The sequence below is a fragment of the Lethenteron reissneri genome, chromosome 31 (assembly GCF_015708825.2).
Source record: "Lethenteron reissneri isolate LAM-NWPU_2019-01 chromosome 31, ASM1570882v1, whole genome shotgun sequence".
NCBI classification, from domain to species: domain Eukaryota; kingdom Metazoa; phylum Chordata; class Hyperoartia; order Petromyzontiformes; family Petromyzontidae; genus Lethenteron; species Lethenteron reissneri.
Window position 1 is genome coordinate 3197651 of NC_083809.1, and position 20596 is coordinate 3218246.

Below are 20596 nucleotides of genomic sequence, written 5' to 3' on the forward strand. Positions count from 1 at the left end.
TAGAACTTTGGGTAACCGGATTCCATCGGACCGTGCGCTAACCAATGCACCACCGCTCCTCTCCTAAATAGACGTGACAACAATGGTATATTTGTGTATTGTACAACAATACAGCTCCGTCTATCGGTATGTAGTGTATACATAGACCAGCTCTTGCGTGTTCATTGTTTATGTGGACATCTTGTGCCGGTGATCAGTTCATCCGGAATGCGCGTGTCCTATCTCGTCCAGATCTCGTTAAGCTAAGCAGGTTGAGGGCCTGGACAGGGCTTGGATTGGTGGCCACCATGCACAGAGGTTGGCGTTGGAGGCTTCGTGCTGTGACACGCGGTGAGCAGCAGAGGACAGTGCAGCACATGCTTGTACTGTACTGTCTATGCTAATCGCCTTCAACCCGCACTGACCAAGCGTGGTGAAGTATGGTCAAATATAATACCCCACGACCGTCAAGGCGTAGGGAGTTTCCCTCATCCAGCAGTGGACTGCGGAAGGGATGACGTTTTAGATTCGACATTTTCGGATGTTTAAGGATGATAGCAGATGGGTTGTTTTTCTTCTTCAGAACGTTGGTTCATTGACACGATGCACTGTTGTAACACGCCTTCGTCATAATCAGAGTGACGTCGCCGATGCCACGTGGTCACGTAATTCCCTGTGACGTAACGCTTTCGGATGAATACTTCCCAAAAATTCGAAATCTTAACAGTTGGGACTGGCTCTTCCCCCACGATTTTAAAAATCAAGAACGCATCCCCTTACGTGTGCACACCTCGTGTTGTCTGTGTTGTGGAATACTGTGAAACCACTGTAGTGTTCGAAGCCCTGTGAAGGCTATTGCTGACAGAAGAGGATTATAAATACGTTATGAGTGAATGCACGTGTAGTGACATAGATCGCGTTATTTATAAATGTGTCGTAACCCTCCACCACCCGACACGGCCAATCAGTAAAAAAGTGTCACGTTGACAAAAGACAAATTAGTTCACTGCTTTAGCCCACCGGTGTGTTGAAGCGCGAAACCACAACATTTACAATTTGAGTACGACGTTTCGCTGGTAATTGCATCCAGCATCATCGGGCAATTTGCCAGAATGGTGAGGATCTGCTGTGTCTCCCGTTCTTATATAGAGCAGCAGCAGGGTGACGTCATCATTAACTCATTAACTCATCAGGTGCAACACACCGGTGGGCTAAAGCAGTGAACTAATTTGTCTTTTGTCAACGTGACACTTTTTTACTGATTGGCCGTGTCGGGTGGTGGAGGGTTACGACACATTTATAAATAACGCGATCTAAACCCAAAAACGTTGATTATGAATAATATTGGTCGCGAAAGCCTGCTACGTGTTAAACTAGTGACATAGAATCGGTCACGTCACAGCATAGCGCTGGCTGCTGGCAGGGAAGGGGATCTGCAGCTTGCAGCAGCCCTAGCTGACAGCAGGTCACGTGATAGACCAGAGAGGGATCTCGGGGAAAGGTTACGGAAGGGGCACATCGAGAACCCGCTGGTAGGTTCCAGAAGGGGGCGTGGTCGGGGCGGAGCCAGCAGGCCACGCTGACAGTATAAGAGGGGCCCCGGGAGGGGACCTCGGGGCTGTCGTTTAGAGTGGGATCCCCGTCGTTGCTGTTGAAGATCGTCGCCATCGTCGCTGTCGTTTCGTCGCCTTCGTCGCTGTCGTCTTCACCTGATATTGCACTGCTAGGGGTAGTTGGCTGTCTTGGTTCAGCACCGTCAGTGTCAGACGGCTAGTGTTGTGAATAGGCTAGCAACTTACGTAGAGTCGTGTATAAACGAGAGAGAGAAGAGTGTGTACCAGCGTCAGGTGTGTATTGTGCAAAGGGTGCTCGATTTAATAATATAACTGCCTCCAAGAACTTGCGTTTCCAAGTCAGTCACTCCATTTGGTGTCAGAAGTGGGGTCCCATCGTGCTGCTGGAGTCTTCGTCTTCATCATCTCGGCGTCGCCAGTCAGGCACTCTGCCAGCTGTCCTGACTGGGAACCGTAGCTACCGAGTGTAAACAGAGTGCCTCCTACTCTTAGTGTCTCTGAGTCAGTCACTACACACGTAACGAACACATTACTGAGTGATACATACACTCAGTAATGTGTGCATTACATCGTTACGTATGGACTGGACTAGTGACACGTAACAATGTGATACACTCCAGTCCACTATGCCCACATTTAGCAATACATTATATCCACCGTGGGTGTAATGGTTATGACACTAGAATTGCAATCTACTGGTCGACGTTTCAATCTCCAGGTACGGCAGTTGAAACAGTGGCAGGTTTCTCTAACCAGTCCGCCGTCCCTGCCTCTGTCCACCCAGCAATAAAGTACAATAAATCATCAGCAGCCATCGCATTGATCTAGCCACTGCTGGATGAAGGGCTCCCCGAGTCTTCGCCATCTCTCCCATCTCTATTTTCTTCTTGAGATGAATAAACCCATAGAGCACAGGAGTTGATTTCATTGCTCCATCTCCATCCCGTCCTTTGGCTGTGACGTGGTCCCTTGTGGACGTGAAGCATCAGTCGTGGGCGGGTATCGAACTCACGTTGTCGGGGTCTGCACCACCGCTGCACTCTCTAAACAGTGCTACTCCTGCTGCTTTTTGTACGCATGTTGAATTTCTTTCACGCCGTACGTAGCCCAACCGTGCTAATCGCATGCAACAAATATAGAACAAAGATCCCCCGTATAGGCTGTAACAGACTGTTGGGGCAAGTGATGTTAGCGAGCACCTATGAATGCCGGAACGGCACACGAGGGGGTGGCTGGCCAACCAACCACGCCCGGCCGCATTTGTCTCCCCAACGGTGATGTTTACACACCGCACCAGGTACTCAACTGAGGCTGAGTCGACCTAGGGGAGGCCCAGGATCGTCACTGGTGTTCGCCGTGAGTGGGAATCGAACTCGGGTCGCCGGGTTCGTAGCGCAGCACGCTAACCGCTACCCACAACCCATTCACACAGACACACAATGGGGTGTGTGGATTGTTAATACATTGCCGGCTTTTCAATTAATGTGGACATTGATTTATAAAGCTTGCCTTGAATAGGACTTGCCCGAGGTCGGCTCATCCTAAAATGAGTGCCAAAGTGATGTCGTTTAACCCAACAATGTGAGACGGAGAAGGGTAGACATTTGTAAGTGGTTCCAAACTAAAACTACTATTAAACTATTTTCATTTTACCAGGTAAGGCCCACTGAGCTATATAGCTCGTGTCAGAAGCGACAAATGATAGCCAAATGGAGTGGCCTATCATCTGGAAATGTATAGCAACCAAATAGTCTAAACGCGTGATGTTGATTCTAAATGTGGAGGGGAAAACCGGAAGACCCAGAGAAAAATCCCTGCGACCACGGGGAGAGAGACACGCAAATCTCAAATATACAGGCGTCGAACCCACGACCTCCTGTATACCAGGCGAGGTAGTTAACATCTCCTAGCCACCAAGGCCCCTCGTGTGCAGTGCCGCCCTTAATGGGTGCTCGCTAACAACAATGGATCTACGTTTTTGAAGCTAACCTGCGTATTTATAGGTAAGATAAACTGCTTTAAAAGGGCAAACACATAACAGTCGACGTTTCTGGAAATGACCCTTTTATAACACAACAGGGCCCGTGTCCGAAACGTCTCCTATTATGTTTTGTTCCTTTGAAGGCCGTTTTATTTCCGAATGTGTTGAGGTTTTGTTATTGTTGAATATTCTTGTGTTGCTTGTGCACAACACTGGCTTAGCGCAGTCTTCTCGCCGAATGATTCGTCACTTTGGGTGCGTGTCTGACTCACAGGCACCCTCTCGTGGTCACAAGGAGTCTGCAATTGTGGTCAGCGTGATAATGATTTAATTCAGGATCTTTGCCGAGAAACATCTGGCACGCTGACCAGCGTTGGTTCAAAGCGGGCCTGACCCTGCCGATGAGACAGTGCCGGATGAAGCTAGTGCGGGTCCCTAAATAAAAAAAAAACGTAAATATTAAAACACAATTTTTTTTACTTGCATAGTAAAGTAATTGTATTTTTTCATTTACTATACAGCCAGATAATACGACAAATCGCTAACCTTAAACACCCAGTCGTTCATAAAAGTCGAAGGCGGTATAGTACTATAGTAATAGAGCAAGTGCAGAATCACTGAAACGGAATTGATAGCTTGAAAGCATTTAGCGCGGGGCCCTTGAAAGTGCGGGGCACGTAGCATTTCTAGCTACTTTTGCTACGAGGATAATCCGGCACTGCGATGAGACAATGTCGTAACCGATCCATTGTTTGCTTGTGTTGAACCAATGCTGGTGTAATGATGCACTCTCTGAATGCCGTGTAGCTGATGGGTTGTGTAAAACAGAGGGAAAGTATGGGAAAGGTGGCGCCTTGCTTATTCAGCGAGCGTAATTCCCAATAGACGCCAAGTAATTACCAAAGCTGTAAAATTGGAAATTGATGAAGAAATTTGCAACAATTCACATTAGGCCATTGTGTCAATCATATCGCGATCTCGTCCGATCTTGTAAGCTCAGCATGTGGGAGCCGACGTCCACCCCTTACATGGAGCCATGCGACGGTTACTTCTGCGACCTGTCGTCTATCCGTCCGTACACTTTAATTTCGGACTCATCCTGGTTAATCTGGATGGACGTCCGGTTGGCGAATACTCACCCTGCTCGTGTATTTGGTCTGGGGCCGGGGGAGGTCGTGGCGCTGTGATGCTCTGACCCTGACCTCATGGTCTGCTCTGCTCGCTTAATATTCCACCCCAGCCCCTCCCGATGTCATGCACGACTCATTGCGGCTGGCCCGGTGATATATAACACATTATCCTGCGGAGGGAGCTGGTAGGAACGTTGGGTTGCTCGGTCAATGGCCTGCAGGGTCAACGGCGACGTGGTGTATTCCGCAAATATGCCCGACGTGAGTAGGTTAAACATTGAGTTTTATAAGGGCACCACGGGGTGACCAGCCCCTCCCCACCCATCCTTCTTCATAGGATTGCACGAATTGAGAGTACAATAACATAGGATCGTTCTTACGCCGGTAATCCTCACTTCCAGCCATGCCCGCAACGGTTACGGACGACAGTATATGGGGTGAAAATTAAGCTCTGCTCACACGTGCCCTCTACTGGAATTTCACGTTGTAATGTGACCTTTTCGTAGCCGCCAGTCGTCACTGTTTTTCGCATCATAAATTCTGGCCGCATTTCACCAGATGCCCCTCTTCCAGCCGACTCGGACCATGGCGCGTTCTGCTGGTGCGAAGTGGCACCGAAGCCCTCTTTCCATTAACACGTCAACGCTCCAGTGTTACCGACTGCACAGTTTTAAACCGATGCATGTGAAGAAGCCAAAATGTACGGAGCTCCACAGTAACGTCATTTATAATTGTTATGGAATTGGAAACATTATCGGCACTATGACCAAATCACCCAGAATACACCACATCCGTTTGGATGGGTGACCACCATGCACAACGAAGTAATTATCGGCTTCACAGGGCAGAGCATCAATTGTACGGTATCTCTATAACCCTGTTCTATGCCACTCAGCTTCAAAGCACTGACCAACGTGGTAAAGTATGGTCAAATAACCCCCACAATTCACACGGCATGGAGGCACTTACTCACCTAGGTTTAACGGGTTATGTATGCAACATATATAATTGATCTGCAAACGCTGTACAGATTGTGAATGTAAGATGTCGACGTTAGTGATATAAACATGGACTTTTATAGTTCCCGAAGGGGATATCCTCTGCATCGTAGACCGTGCCAACGTATGTGAGATAGCAGTCAGCGCTCCTAAACTCTGCAAACAAGGTGGACATGTACAATCACAACTGGCTCAGAAGCTACCATTAAAAAGGATGTGCAAGCAACCCCAATTGTGTATATATCTTACCTAGCAGGGGAAACAACTCATGTCCACTAGGGGCCTGCCCTGCCACTGGGCCATTTTACGGAGCCAAATCCTTTGCTCAGGCTTCCATCTCCACCTGATCAGTGTACGGCAAGGTGACCACAGACACCAAGCGTCAAGGGAAGTTGACTGCATATTGGGCCTGCCGATCGTTTCTCACTTGCCACTGGTCCTGCAGTAGGGCCCAACGCGCTGAACCTAACAATAGGCGGTGGATGTGCCTCCACACAATTGGTGTACACCATGTGTCTGTCAAGCAACAACGGCCGTGGCTCTAAGAGCGAGCCCTCTCAATCTCCCGCAAGAAGTAAGCTGGTGAAAACGGGCCTCTGCATGGCCATAACAAATCAATGATGTAGAGCTGTCCCCTGCGTGAGTGAAGGTGGGGGGTGATCTTCTATAAAAGTCTCTCTTCATGGGCCTGGCGATTACCAGGATGTATATTGTTGGTGAGGACTGCGAGTGAAGTCTGGAAATAAAAAGTGAAACACCGTACACCGCCAATTCCTCACGATACACAAAATAGCAGCGTACACAAACTCCACCACCAGACTAGATATTAAAGTTTATTAAAACCAAACAACAAAAACAAAGCATGGACATTAATGTTAACCATTCTTGTAATGTAGTACTGAAGTTTAGGCGGATCAAAGTGTAGATCAGCAAATGTAGCAACATCATTATTCAACTTCAATATATGCCAGGAAGATTTTTCAAAAACAGTTTCATTGAATGAAATTATTTATCTGGTTTAGGTTGTCTGCCCAATTGAACAATTCTTAATACCAATGAAAGGTCAACATTTTAATCTACAAATGGCAAAGAGTTGAATTAATGGCCACACAGCTTAAGCCTACATTTCTACAGGCCATTTAAAGTTAACTGGATACTTGCAATATTAAATGAGTGATTACAATCCTAACAAAACACCAGTGTACAATGTTCAGTTTTTGAGATGCAATTTCCCAAATTTCTTTTGATGCATTCCATCCATATATAAGCAAGCCAATTATTGAAATCTAAGCCGATGTAAACTAAACTTGGTGTTGAGTTGTAATGATTTATCTGCGTCACCTTATCCAACATCGCCAAAAGTATTCCCACGTGCCACCATGTTCTCAAGGCCATGTACCTTTTGGCTCAACATCAATCAATCCACTCCCCAAGCCGTCACCCATCCCTCGAGGTTGTGATGCAACACTCCAAGCAGCACCTCCTTGATATTTGTTATCGCTACGTCTAACAAGAACTAATTATTATAACCTATACAGACTGCTATTCAAGTGCTGCTGTGCTCTTGTGAGAATGAGGTGTAGAATAAGGGAGGGGTTTGCAACTGGAGGGCCAGAGACATCACTAGGAGCTTTTTAAAAGGTTAAGAGGTCACAGGACGAAGGGACTGCGGTGATTCCGCGTGGCTGTATTGCCCTTCTTGCATTTGCCATGCATTTACAGCCATACAAACAATGCTCACCATGAAATAAAAACCTCATTCTTCACTAGCTAGAAAGAAGGTTCAAAAGAATTTCAACATTCGCTGTGAAAAGCGTAGAAAGCACAGTAATTAGCAACCTCTGCACAAGTGTGATTTTTACTCGTACAACTTTTTGTTTTACTCAACCCAGGGCGCGTCCCTGGGACAGACCACCATGCCGCTCCAACCAGCAGCGACACTCAACATGAAAACTCATGTGCACAAACTTTGCTATTCAGAAAAATCACAACTAAGGAGCACAATTGGAATTTACAAAATAGGGGTAAACGTGGCCAAGTAGTAACATGTGAACAAAATGACATACAAAATGTCTCAATTAAAAAAACCCACTGGACGTAACAGCACATGATACTGCACTGGTGTTGAGAATTGGTGTTTCAACTTGAATTCCTCAGTATCGACCTGGTAAAAGAAATAAAATAAAATACATTAATGGGACAAACACTACACATAATTGGACAGATTAAGTCAAGCAAATACAACGCCAAATAAAATAGCTTGGGACAAAATTGAAAAACCTTCATGCTCCTGCAAAGTGCAAAAGTGGAGTTTTCCATGGCTTCTCAATGGATAAACTGACGTATATGTTAGTTTTGTACAACTTCATAAGACTTGCCATGATTCAGCCATGTCAGATGCACATGTCAGGATAATCAACCGATCCTGCATCCAACACGTTGGACTAACCTGTGTGTGACCAATCAACTAATGGACAAAGGCTTTCCCAAGCCATTACCGTATCAAATTATCCACCAAGCACCTGCACACGAGTTGGCTTTAGCGCTTTAACCCCTTGGTTGAAGTCCTCTCGAATAGGTTCAAGCACTTGCCTGCCACTCCACGATTCTTGACCGTAGGTCATCACTTCGAAGGCCACTTACATTTTTTAAACAGTTAGGATGACTAACCTACGCATGCTCTCCTCCAAGTGTTTCTCTTTCTGTCTCCCAGTGTAATTCCACGCACGTATCTCTCCATGCTTCTTTCAGCAGTTTACAGTTTGGTTCCATTTTCTTTTTAAATCCTTTATATTAAGTTCACTTACTTGCTTGCGCGCTTACGCCTGTGCAAATCTTTCGGTCGTTTTTTAACCCACTTCCCGTGATCCAATCGAGCTGACATTTTGCACACAGACTCGTTGTGCGTGACAATTTATTTTCGTGAAAATTTTATCCCAAAATTTTCCACTTTTTAGGAAAAATTTTTTTTCATATTTAATTTAAAATACCAATGTGATAAAAATGAAACTCTTACTCAAGAAAAACAGAAATGAATAATAAAATAAAACCGATGCCACGCATATAAAGGATTTATAGTGAAAAACTTTGTTTTTACGGGTTAATTTTTTACTTTCGTCCGTTTATAATTCGTGTGATTGTAGGTGGCACATGTCAATTAAAAAAAGTACTCACGCGGGGAATACGAGCGAGAGCGTGAGCGCGAGTGGTAGCCTCCCCCCCGGCCGTAGTACGGAGATGGGGAGCGCTTCCTGGTAACGACGAGAACATCCGTCAGATAATGGCACAAACTACCAACAAAGTTCTCAGACAACACAAATAGTATATTACGTGCAAGGAAAATTATAGTGCTTACAGTTTTTTTATTTTAGTATACCTTAACTATCCAATGTCATTATGAGCTGATATAATGTAGACAATTTTACTGGTCTTGAAAAAGAAGTGATCCTATGTTTACGTGTGCCACCCATGTGCAGTCCTCCGTTCAACTGATCTTAATTTCGTTGGCACGCATTTTGTATTTTAAATAACCAATGATATTCTACGCATGCTAAATAAATCACATGGCTATGAGCCAAAAATTTCAAGGCTGACATGGTTGTTATTTTATTCTATTTACATTCCTAGTTTTTTTTACATATCATGTCATATGGTCAACATTTCCATCTAGAATTCTCAAAGAAGAGAGTGGATCCATCGCAACTTAAATGTGTCCTGCCCAGATTCGAATCCACAACCTCGGCAGTGCTGGCTGAGTGCTCCGAGATTGTATTCACCAGCCTGTCATCAACACCCTGCACCACCCAGTCACCTGTATGTACATGTACAGCTCTTAGTAAATCCCCTGCTAGATGAGGGCCTCCTCCGGCCTTTTGTAGTGGTTATTTGACCATACTCCACTGCACTGCTCAGTGTGTGCTGTCATGAAGGTAGGGAGGTTAGATTGGGAAGCACAAAGGTACTGCAACACGTATGGATTTTGCTGCACTGCTTTTCCCACAGCACAGCATCCAAAGTCCTAACAAGACCATCTTCTGGGTACTTGATCACCCATCCAAACAAAATTCGGGCTATTTTTGTTTGAGGTGCACCTCATTGTATAGCACTTCATAATAACTTCTTGTAATATCTATTCCATTTAAATGTTTGTAAAATTGTATTTGGTTACAAGTCAATAATCTGCACTCAAGCAAAACATTTGGCCAAAAGAATTAAGATTAACAGAGGACTGCACATAGGGAGCACTTTCCTTACCAAACAAAATCCACACTTGCCAACTGCCCTTCTCACTGCCACTGAACACTCATTAAGTGTCGAGGCAGTACCTGTACCGTCCATAGCTGCTGTGGCTGTGCCTGTGGTCGTAGTCCCGCTCCTCGTAGCGATCGTACCCGCCACGATCGTACCCGCCGCGGCTGTGGTACCCGCCGCCGCCTCCGCCGCCGCCACGTTCCCCACGATCGTAGCGATCCCCACGGTCATAGCCTCCACGCTCATGGCCTTCTCTGCGCCTCGGGGGGCTGCGCGCCAAGGGATGTAGAGGCGCGCGAACACAGTCAGGTACATCAGCCAATACACGCAAACCCCCCCTACCCACCCCACTCGGAGCCACTGGAACGGATCTCTGAGAGAGAGCTGTAGATATCCACTTCTACGGGTTGTTCTTACGATGGGTTTACACTCCTCTGGGTGGAGATCTAAAAACGTATTCTTTGTTTCCTGACAAGATGCCGATAGCACAATCAGGATAATATTAGGGCAAAAATATTTTTTTAAGTCATAATAACCATGCTCTCCAGATAATTTTAGGACGTACTTTTCACCTCTATTTTAAAGCAAAAATTTGGCATGCATCTCATTAGCCAGTGGGTGTGCGTGTGACCAGATTTATACACATTTAATGATGCCGGACACAAGTTTGGGGTGTGGCTCACTTTCTGGAGCATCTAAATGGTATATATATAGTATACATATATGACATCTGTGCGAGCTGTGCGCATGGCCAGACAAGGGGCGCAACTCACAAGCTGGGGCGCCCCATGTAGATACCGGGCGTCGGGGTGTGTGCGCGCTTCGTGATGGAGAAGTCGACGCGGATGTTGCGTCCATCCAGCTCCATTCCGTTCACTCGCTCCTTAGCCTTGGGGTAACGATGGAGGGGGGGGGGGGGGAAACGGGACGACCGCGGTTTCATTGCAAAGAACACACATCTGATAGGGGCTCTCGAAATCTAAAACAAAACATTTTTATTCTACCAAGCAAGGCTCGCTAAACTATAGCTTTTTCAGAAGCGACTTGGCTATCACAAATGATAGCTCAACAAAGTGGCTTATTACGTGGAAATTTACAGGAGCCAAATACACTTAATGCACATTGATTCTAAATGTGGAGAGAAAAACAGGAGGGCCCGGAGAAACATCCATACGACCACAGGGAGAATTTGCAAACTCCAAATATACAAGCATCAGGGTCGGGATCGAACCCACGACCTTATGTATTCCAGGCGAGGGGGGTAAGATCTCGCCACCGTGGCGCCCTAAAGCGTTCTATTCCCTCTGTCAAAATATACAACCGTGCTGCGCCGGGGCCACACCAAGTCAGATTTCAACGGCACAAGCAGAGCCACGCCATTCACGTTCCACACAATTAAATAGTTAAGACACGTTGTACACATTGGTGGCGGCGCCGTGTTCTCCGTGTACCATCGGCACGTGCAACTATTGCATCATTTGTCCCACCCATGGCCCTGAACTAGATTGAGATGCCTTTTGAGGCCAGCATATCACGGCTTGTTTTGCGCGCTCAGCACAAAACAGCCAGCGAAAACCCACCCACATCGTGAGCACTCTAGACCGGCTCAACTAGGTTGTACAAACGCTAAAGGGTATGCAATGCAACAATTAGCAGAAAATTAGGAGCAATAGTTCAAGGAGTATAGAAAATATATTTAATCGCAGTCTAGAACTGCACACGTGGGGTGACGATATATTTGCACTGCATAAAGGTGGTCCCAAAATTTCCAATCGTTCAGCAACCAATTACTTCACAAGTACAACAATATGTAAAAGTCCCATCGCACATGTAGTTCATGAGTTATAACCACAACCCATTACTCAATGTTGTTTTAGACAATAACTAAAACATTCTTATGAACAAAGGCAAATCGATTGGAAGCAATTACAGCTATCATTCAAAATAGACTACACACTAACTTCTATTGTTCTGCATGTGCACTTGTTCATCGACTGATGAACATAAAACATAATCTGATAATATTGCTCAACATTGATTGTAATTGACTGAGTGTGCATCGATATTGAGTCACTCTTGAACAGTAATACATTTTTTAAAAACGAACTGGTCTTGTTGCCGTCCCATGGCTTAATGTCTCTAAGGTTGACCAATCATGTCTCGTGTTGATCAATTTCAATGACCAGTCCCCTATGTGCTAGTGTGGAATCAAACAAGCCATTTGTCTTTGCTAATTTATGTTTGCTAATTTGTGTGGATATAAAGATTCTATGATACCGTTACCAAGATCAAGCCACACCGAGGTAACTGGGAAAATAAGGGAAAGAACCTAAAATTATTTAATTACCATACCGTTCCTTCTAGAATGCTTACTGGGTCTAATCTTTCTTTGTACTGAACCAGGAAAGCTCCTATTCGGCGGTATTTGCTGTGCAGCTGATAAGGATAACAAAGAGACAATGAATAATGTGCTATTAATGCATGGCTATTGACTATTCATTAAACTCTTACACTAATCACAGGCCAAGGATACGACCTGACAGAAGACATTTCAGAAGATATATGAAAGATTTATTGGCAAGACCACTGGGTCTTTGCTAATCTATATATGCTAAACACGTATAGTGATAACGGAGTGTGGAAGCGGTGCAGTGGTTAGCATGCCACGCTATGGACCAGACAACCGGAATTCAACACCCAACAGCTTATACCAGTGGGGCGAATGATATCTGAACAGGTCCTACCACACCCCTCCAACGCAAACTGAACCGGCATGGCGAGGCATAATAAAACAATGACATCACGGGCATGGGGACAAAAGGACTGGACGTTACATCCTTTCATTCGTGAGAAAAAGGGAAACGCTCACGGTGTAGCCCTGCAATTGCTTGCTCATACCACTGCTGGTGGAAAGGCCTTGACGAAAGGGAGCTCTCCAGTGCACCGCTCGAGGGTAATTTGCACGATTGTTTCACGCTGACAAGCACGTACAATGATATTAAATTGCAGCGCTCACCTCCTTGGAGTCCTCCATGTTCTGCATGTAGACAAACGCAAAGCCACGCGGGCGGCCCGACTGCTGGTCGTACACCACGTTGACATCAGCCACGGGGCCGTAGCGGCCAAACACCTCGCGCAGATCATGCTCCGTCGTGTACAGGCTCAGGCCAAACACGCCCAGGCACGTGTTGGGCTCCGGGTTTCCCTGTCGGGCGTTATACGCGCACTGCAAACATCCATCGCTGCTCACCGAATGCTACTATCATTCCAGCAGAACTGTAACCTCTGCTGACTTCTGTAAATCCCATTATATCCCAGCTTGCGTCACGCAAGTTAATTTCCAAAGTATATTAATACATCTTTATGATAATTGGTTCTTTACCCTTCTATCTGGCAACAGTTTTGTTGCCAGATAGAAGGGTAAAGAACCAATTATCATATTTTTACTGGCAAATGAGGTCCCCATAGTGTAGAATACATCTTTAATTGAAAGTGATTTTACATTTAAGTGACCGTAAACATATGCCTGTAGTGATTCACTTTCCCCCTACCCTACAACGTTGGTTTCATTTGAAAGATTTGGTGCTGCGATTTGAATAAGAATTTATATCTTTTTTAACATCGTTATAAGTCAGTGCCTCTCGTGGCTGCAGGGGGAACGTGAACTATAATGAATACTAATTGGAAACAATGTGACTAATACATCGTAATAAATTAATTGATAACATGATTAAACTTCCAAGGCTTATAATTATGCATGCAATCATTGTTTAAAATAAATCATTTAGCTTAAAATCCATTAACATCACAAATGTATTAAGCAATTATTTACAATTTATTAAGACTACATACTCATGATACATGAAGGATAATTGAGAAATACATATTAGACTCTCAACTGTTTCATTAATAGCCACAGGTTAACAAGTATTCCTTGAAAAGGTTAGATATTAAAGAGGACCAAAAATGTCAACGATCATAATATATCCTGTGAACGACATAACCTTGGGTGATAAACAATCCCAGGAATGTGTCAAAATTCCCAAAAAGCAGGACGCTCCTTTAAAAGTCATCAGGAATCAGTGAGGCTTTCCTTGGTTAATGCAACTATAACTCAAAACACTGGTCCCCAGAGAAGAGACTAATACCAGGCCACAAATACAATTCTGAAACCACAGCCCCTCCCGGGAGGCAAGGAGCAAGTTGCCATCCGGTTCCCCTCCGAGTGTCAGGACAGCCGGAGGTGACGTGTCCGGCGCTGCGCATTACCCGGTCTCCCTGGTGCCGGCGACGGTTTGAGAAGGGCGAGTTGGTGAAGCTGCGGCGGCGGCGCGAGTGAGAGCGCGAGCGGTGGCGGCGGCGGGAACGGGAGCGAGAGCGGGAACGAGAGTAGCGCCGGTACGAGCTGTGCCGTGACCTGGAGCGCGACCTGCTGCGTATACGCGCGCGCCCACACAATTAAAATCGACGACAAACAACAATGTCATTGCGGCGCTTGCGCCAGGCTCGGCGGCATATTGAGGCCAAGTGAATGCCGAGGGACAGTTGGCAGGTCGCAGGCAGACCCAGTTACAGGTTAACCGAGTGAGAAGACAGGCAGATAAACGCAACCGGATACAAAAACACAAAAAAATTATGTATACATATGCCAGTAACATGGCAAGATTGTGTGTACCCATGCAAGCTTCCTAAGAAATTATGTTAACGATTTAAAGCTGGTATAGGCATTAAGGGGTGTGTGGCCATACATGCTCATATAAACTGTTTATCGTAAACTAATATACAATCACTATTGGGACTTTAAAAATATTTTGCCAACTAATGGATATAAACGTTTCAATTAAGATTAAATGAAAAGCAATTTTCTCTTCATTGCCAGCATTATGCTAATTCAGATTGTAAAAAGTATTCAAGAATGCACAGGATCCTACAGTTTCACACGTCAACTCACAACTGTCAATACATATCATGGGACTTTTCAAACAAATTATGCAATTCGTAAACATGTGCAACAGTTAAAACAATCTATAAACTCACCTGGATTTGGAACGGGAACGAGATCTGGACTTGGAGCGAGACGCACTTTTGGACCTGCGTGTTGCAGGGCTTCTGCTTTTGGACTTCAAAAGCGAATTCTAACAGCAGAAAGGGAGCAATGTTCAGCGGAGAATGCAGTTTGCACGGGGAAATACAACCAGTGGCTTTAAAGAGAAAAATAATGAGCCCTCGAGTCATGTGCTGATGACAAAACTGCAAACTGTCATAGATGAGTGCATGTTAGCGCTACAGATATCTACGTGGGAACTGTGAAGACAACATTTGGGAGTAGTAGTAGTATGATGCATGCATGCACGCACTACACGGGCAGAGGTTTTGTTCATTACAATTTTACAAGTTAGCATTATTATCATGGTGTCAATAATCCAACATGCCCGCGGGTTTTGCATTTGTCGTATCGCATGAATGTGCCTTACCAATGCACCAGTTTCTTCACATGTTCACGCAATGACAACATTCACATTCTTCACGCCTGATTACCGTACCATGCATCTGCTTCTATCTGAACCTTCTTTTCTTTTTTTCAAGCTTCAAACTCAATTAACCCTCTGCAAATTCTTTCTCCAATGTTCAATTATTCTAGATGTCAGGATATCTTCCCCAAGCTTGGAAAGCTTTCTTCCAATTCGCCACCGAGATTAACCTTTACAAGAAAAAGAATACCAACAATTTAAATGGTGAGCCAGTAAGGCAGACAAACAGCGTGGTTGACTTTAAACACAGTGCTGCACTGTCATTTATCATTACACTCGCGGGTGATTATTTTAACATTACACCATTTAGATTCACAAACGTCTATATTTGTTCTTTACAAACACATTTCTTCCATATAAGGAAGTCACAAACGGTGCAAGCACACGAACAGTTTCGATACGACTTTACGCATGTCAAAGACTGAAATTTTAATTTACGTTACACAACTATGGCAGAGAGTGAGCATGTTTGTCACTGGCGTAAAGGCCTTTAGGCATGAGTATTTTAGGCGTTTAAGCACTTAGCGTATAAAAATGCAGTAAAAACAGTAAACACGGCTAAAATACACACTTTATACCAACCAGACAAGCATCCTTGAGTCTAACATGCCTGTGCAATAATGCAGTCACTACAGTACTACTTCGCCTCTACTTTGAGTAACAAGTCATTGCGAAGTGAAACCAATGTACAGTACAAGCTGAATATATGCACACCCCTTGGGGCCAAGGGCAGGCGCTGTTTTATGTCGTGTCTTGAATTAATTTCGCATCCTACGTAGCCAGCCGTGCCAATGGGAAGTGCTGTATATCCAAATTGTGTTTGTATCAGAAATTTCCCTTTGCATTCAAGCCCACCAGTTTAACGTACAAATGCGTCGCTTGGTATAATAATTCATATAAGGTGTGCCGATATCCAGTTACTCTTGTATTGTGGATATTGATTTGAACATCTTCAGTAATGGCAAAGCATTTAAAATAATCCTTATTTAAAATGTAACTACACATACAGTTGACTTTGTTGGCATAGAACTGCTGTATCCAGGCTACCTTGGTTTATTATTTACGTCTGTAATTTTTGGTATACTGTATTTAGTAACACCCCCCTTGGGGAGGGGTGAGGTGCAATTGGTTCGCAGTGGACTGGAATAGAACTTCTATTTATTACGATTAAACTGGTCTCAGATTTGAACTGAAAAATAGCTCTAACCTGCTTGGAGGCTGCCAGCATCCATGTAATACAGAAACTAATAAATCCTGATCCAAAAACATGCAACGTCAATTACGAAAAAAACAAGTGTACCATTATTTATAGTCAGTGTTATTCTCCTAACCAAATATACACAATCGTTATTTTCTATGATTTTGCCACAAACAATCTAGCTCATTATCAACCTACTGCTGGACAATTTAACTTCCCACGCCACGTGGGTCGTTGGGATTTTGTTGACCATACTTCACCACGTTTGTCAATTTTGCGGGCTGACGAAAGCGTACACGTGGGAGCAGATCGCAACAATAGATTTGTTGCTGCTCTGCCCTCAACGTTACCCCTCAGTGTGTTTTTAATGCATGGTGGGTCACCCCAATCCGAGCACTATCCGACTAAACCACCCAGAAAGTTTGCCACCTCGTTAGATCGCGGAAGCTAAGCAAACACATCCACAGTTAGCACTCGAGTACAATTTTATAATTTAATAACAAAACTTCCTGGTGAGGTTTTTTTCCGCAACTGACGTAACATGTTTTTGGAAACCCCCCTCCTCCTCCTCCTGCGTACGGCTTGCTCTAACACATTCCACGGTGGGACGAGGTATATATATTATACATTGTTTGGAAATTAATTGTAATTGTCAGCTACGATCAATCAACTACCGAAGATGCCTGAGGCCATCGACGCTGTGATGTAGCAGCCTCCTTGCCTAGCTCTCGAAGCAGGCTTAAACGCGGCCTTCCCGCGCAGCACCTGAGCCCTCATCAACAGCCTGGCTAACGACTCGCTTTCAGTATTTACAACAACAAAACACGTTCACAACGGTATTAATAACAAACTGCGGCAACGATCATTGTAATTTTTCTCAACGTAAAACCGCTCCGTGTTAAAACGCCGTTCAGCCGCACCATGCGGGCCTAGGCTAGAAGGCCTCTGCGCAAGAGCGCGATAAAACAAGAGGGGGGGGGGGAGGCAAAGACAAATAAAAAAAAACTAATCGACGTCGCTACTTTACAAACAAACAAACAACCAAACCGGCGAGACGTGTATGAAAACTCGCGCGTACCCTGGTCTCGAACGTGATGCCATCCTCCGCGTCGCTCATGGTCGAAGCGAGTGACCTGAACGTGAGGGGAGAGAGAAAAACCGCGACGAGAGAGGCGCGCGCGCGACCCCTAAAAAACCCCCGCCAAGTGACCCCGCCCCCCCCGCCCACCAACGAGCGCGCTCATTGGCTCCCGCAACGGGAGGGGGCGGAGCCATCTTTCGAGCCGAGCTGTGATTGGTCCGAGCGTCGATTCGATTCTCTAACCGTCCGTCGATTTTTGGTGTTGGTTTAATCGCGACGATTAATCGGCGATGTTTGTCGATGGAATAATCGACGAACTATTCGAAGATCCCCCCCCCCACCACACCCGCTACCACGTGTCGCCTGTCGCGAGTAAGCCAGCACCCGATGATGAAGGCCGGCACTGTGGCAACACGAAGGGGGTGGGTGGCCAGCACCACGCCGCGGCCGTCTTTGTCTCCCCCAGGTGGCGATGTTTACCTACACACCGCACGAGGTGCTCATTTGAGGCTGAGTCGACCTAGGGGAGGTCCAGACCCGGGTAAGATAATAATCGCTCCTGGTGTTGGCCGTAACCGCTACACTACCGCCTCCTCCCCACAACGTCTTTGTCAATGGAACGATTCACCACCAACACTCGCGCCATTCGCCACGAAGTGATGGTGACGTCGCCACGATGCCTGTGCCAGGCTAGGTGCACTTTGAGGCTGCCACGTGAAGTGTCGAAGGCTCGCTGCTGACAGGAGGAGGTCTCGGGACAGACCCAGCAGGTGCCATGGTTTGGCTGACCGGCAGATGCACCACCAGCTGTACCCCCTTACTGTGCCACATTGCTGCGTTTTATCCACCCGGCGTTCCGGTCATTGTTGTGAGCGTCGCTCATCTGCCCTCCATTGTAGCTGGAGGGCGACTGCCTCCAACTGCCCAGCAGCGTCCTTCACGAGCCTCCTCCACTGAGGCCGATCTTGACACTGCTGGTACCAGTCATCGGCAAGTCCACTCAGCTCCACATCCTCCTGTACCACATCACTCCATCTCTTCTCCAGCCCGTGCCCTCTATCCGGCCAAACAGAAGCTGCTTGGGCATGCGGTGGCTGGGCATGCGGGCTACATGGCCCAGCCAACGCAGCCTCACCTGCCGGAGGAGCTCACCGATGGGAATGTGTCCAGATCTTTCAAAGTTTTGTGAGCTTGTCACATAGTGATCCGTCCTGGTTAAACCTTGGATGGATCGTGGGCATGCCAGCCTCAATGTTTCTAACCGGCGCAGAGATTCCATTAGAGGGGGTCCACGTTTCACAAGCGTAGAGAAGGGAGGGAATGACCGTGGCCGAGAAGACCTGAAGCTTCGTGCGGAGCGACAGACCAGGTAGCTTCCACACAGCGTTACGCAACCGATGAAAAGATAATGCCGCTCGTCTGATTCGGAGTTGAGACCTCTGCTGTCAAACCGGAGCCGGTCATGAGCACACTGACCCAGGTGTGGGAAACTCTCCATTCTCTCCACAAGAGCTCCATCACCAATGGGGAGGGGAGGGGAGTTGAGAGGATTTGAGAGGAGTGGAGTTTGTGGTGGCACAAAATACCCAGGCAGGTGCTCAGTTTTGGTGGGGCTGATTGGTAAGACCCACCACCACCAACAACAGTAGGTTGCAGTGAAGTCCGAGGAGGCTTTTGTATTTCGTGAGCCGGCTCTCAGAAACCCACGGTGCTTAATGATTTGAGCTGGCCGGTGTTCTACACGAGATGGGCCAGGGCCAGGCCACGGGCTGGGTGGGATGTGCACGAGAAGAGGCTCAAAGCAATGGGCCCTGAATGTCGGAGCAGAAATGGACACGGCCCCGTTCGCTTTTCTACGTACAAGGAGGAGAAACCCGCGGATGGCTTTCCGCGGTAAAAAGGATGGCGATGTTGTCGAGAGGCTGATGATTTCACAAACGGATGATTTCACACACAAATAATGATGTTTCATATTTCATTAACCGAGAGCGTAGCGGGTTTCGTTCGTCGCTCGTCTTGTTCCATGCCCCTGTGGGGCCGTCCATAAATGACGTCACGCGATTTTGTACGATTTTGACCCCCCCCCCCCCCTCGTCACACGGCGTCACAAAAAGTCAGACCCCCCCTCAAATATGACGTCACAAAGCTCTGCCCCCCCCCCCCAATATAAAACATGCTTCAAATCGCTTTAAACTATTGTCATTGTAGTGCGTATTTAATGTGGCGCTGCACTCTGATGTTGTAGGAGAAAACATTCATCAAAAAATCTATTTAATTAAGTAGAACGTGTTGTCCATTTATTTTAAGTTGCCCATTTTGATGTGACGTCACATTTCTCAAACCCCCCCCTCGTCACACATCGTCACAAATGTCTGACCCCCTCCCCCCCCCCTAGGTGCGTGACGTCATTTATGGACGGCCCGAAGGTTCAAATGTTATTCTCTTATATATTTGCTGCAAAGCTCAACGGCCGGACGCACTTGATAGCAGATCAAATGCTGTGCGGGGATGACTGTCTTTAAAGTAATTGCAGTTGGGAGGACTGATTTAGCCATTGTGGTATCAGAGCGCCTTCAAAAGAACGCGATACGGCTCGTCTGCGTGCGAAATTATCCCAACATGAAATCGGACCCTTCAGCTGTAATTCTCCCTTCACGTATATCCAACAGTGGCCAATTTTAAACGTACGTTCGCAATTGAAATTTCACGTTGCTTAACACCAAAAAGACTGGTTTTAATCTACATATATTCCATTATATTGCTGTATTATTGAGAATTTTATCAGTGTTTTTCTTCTGCATTTTATTTAAATGAAAACAGCTTGGAGGCTAAACTAATTTCGCATTTGGTAAAGTCTTTTATATGTACGGTAC

At 46.0% G+C, this 20596-nt stretch overlaps 1 protein-coding gene across 6 annotated transcripts; it reads right to left on the bottom strand.

The window, feature by feature from the left end:
• Window positions 1-6481: 6481 nt before the first annotated feature.
• Window positions 6482-17848, bottom strand: LOC133349674 (transformer-2 protein homolog alpha-like). 6 transcript variants are annotated; one of them, XM_061563318.1, is made up of 8 exons: window positions 17721-17848; window positions 14951-15048; window positions 14183-14342; window positions 12930-13118; window positions 10687-10802; window positions 9988-10182; window positions 8837-8913; window positions 6482-7826 (listed from the first exon to the last, which is right to left on the bottom strand). In XM_061563318.1, exons 1-8 carry the CDS (start codon window positions 17757-17759, stop codon window positions 7816-7818), a joined length of 885 nt encoding a protein of 294 aa, XP_061419302.1. In that variant the 5' UTR covers window positions 17760-17848; the 3' UTR covers window positions 6482-7815. The 6 variants fall into 6 exon arrangements, with proteins under 6 accessions (XP_061419302.1, XP_061419297.1, XP_061419301.1 ...); XM_061563313.1 differs by having other exon boundaries at window positions 12930-13139; XM_061563317.1 differs by having other exon boundaries at window positions 14183-14345.
• Window positions 17849-20596: the final 2748 nt, after the last annotated feature.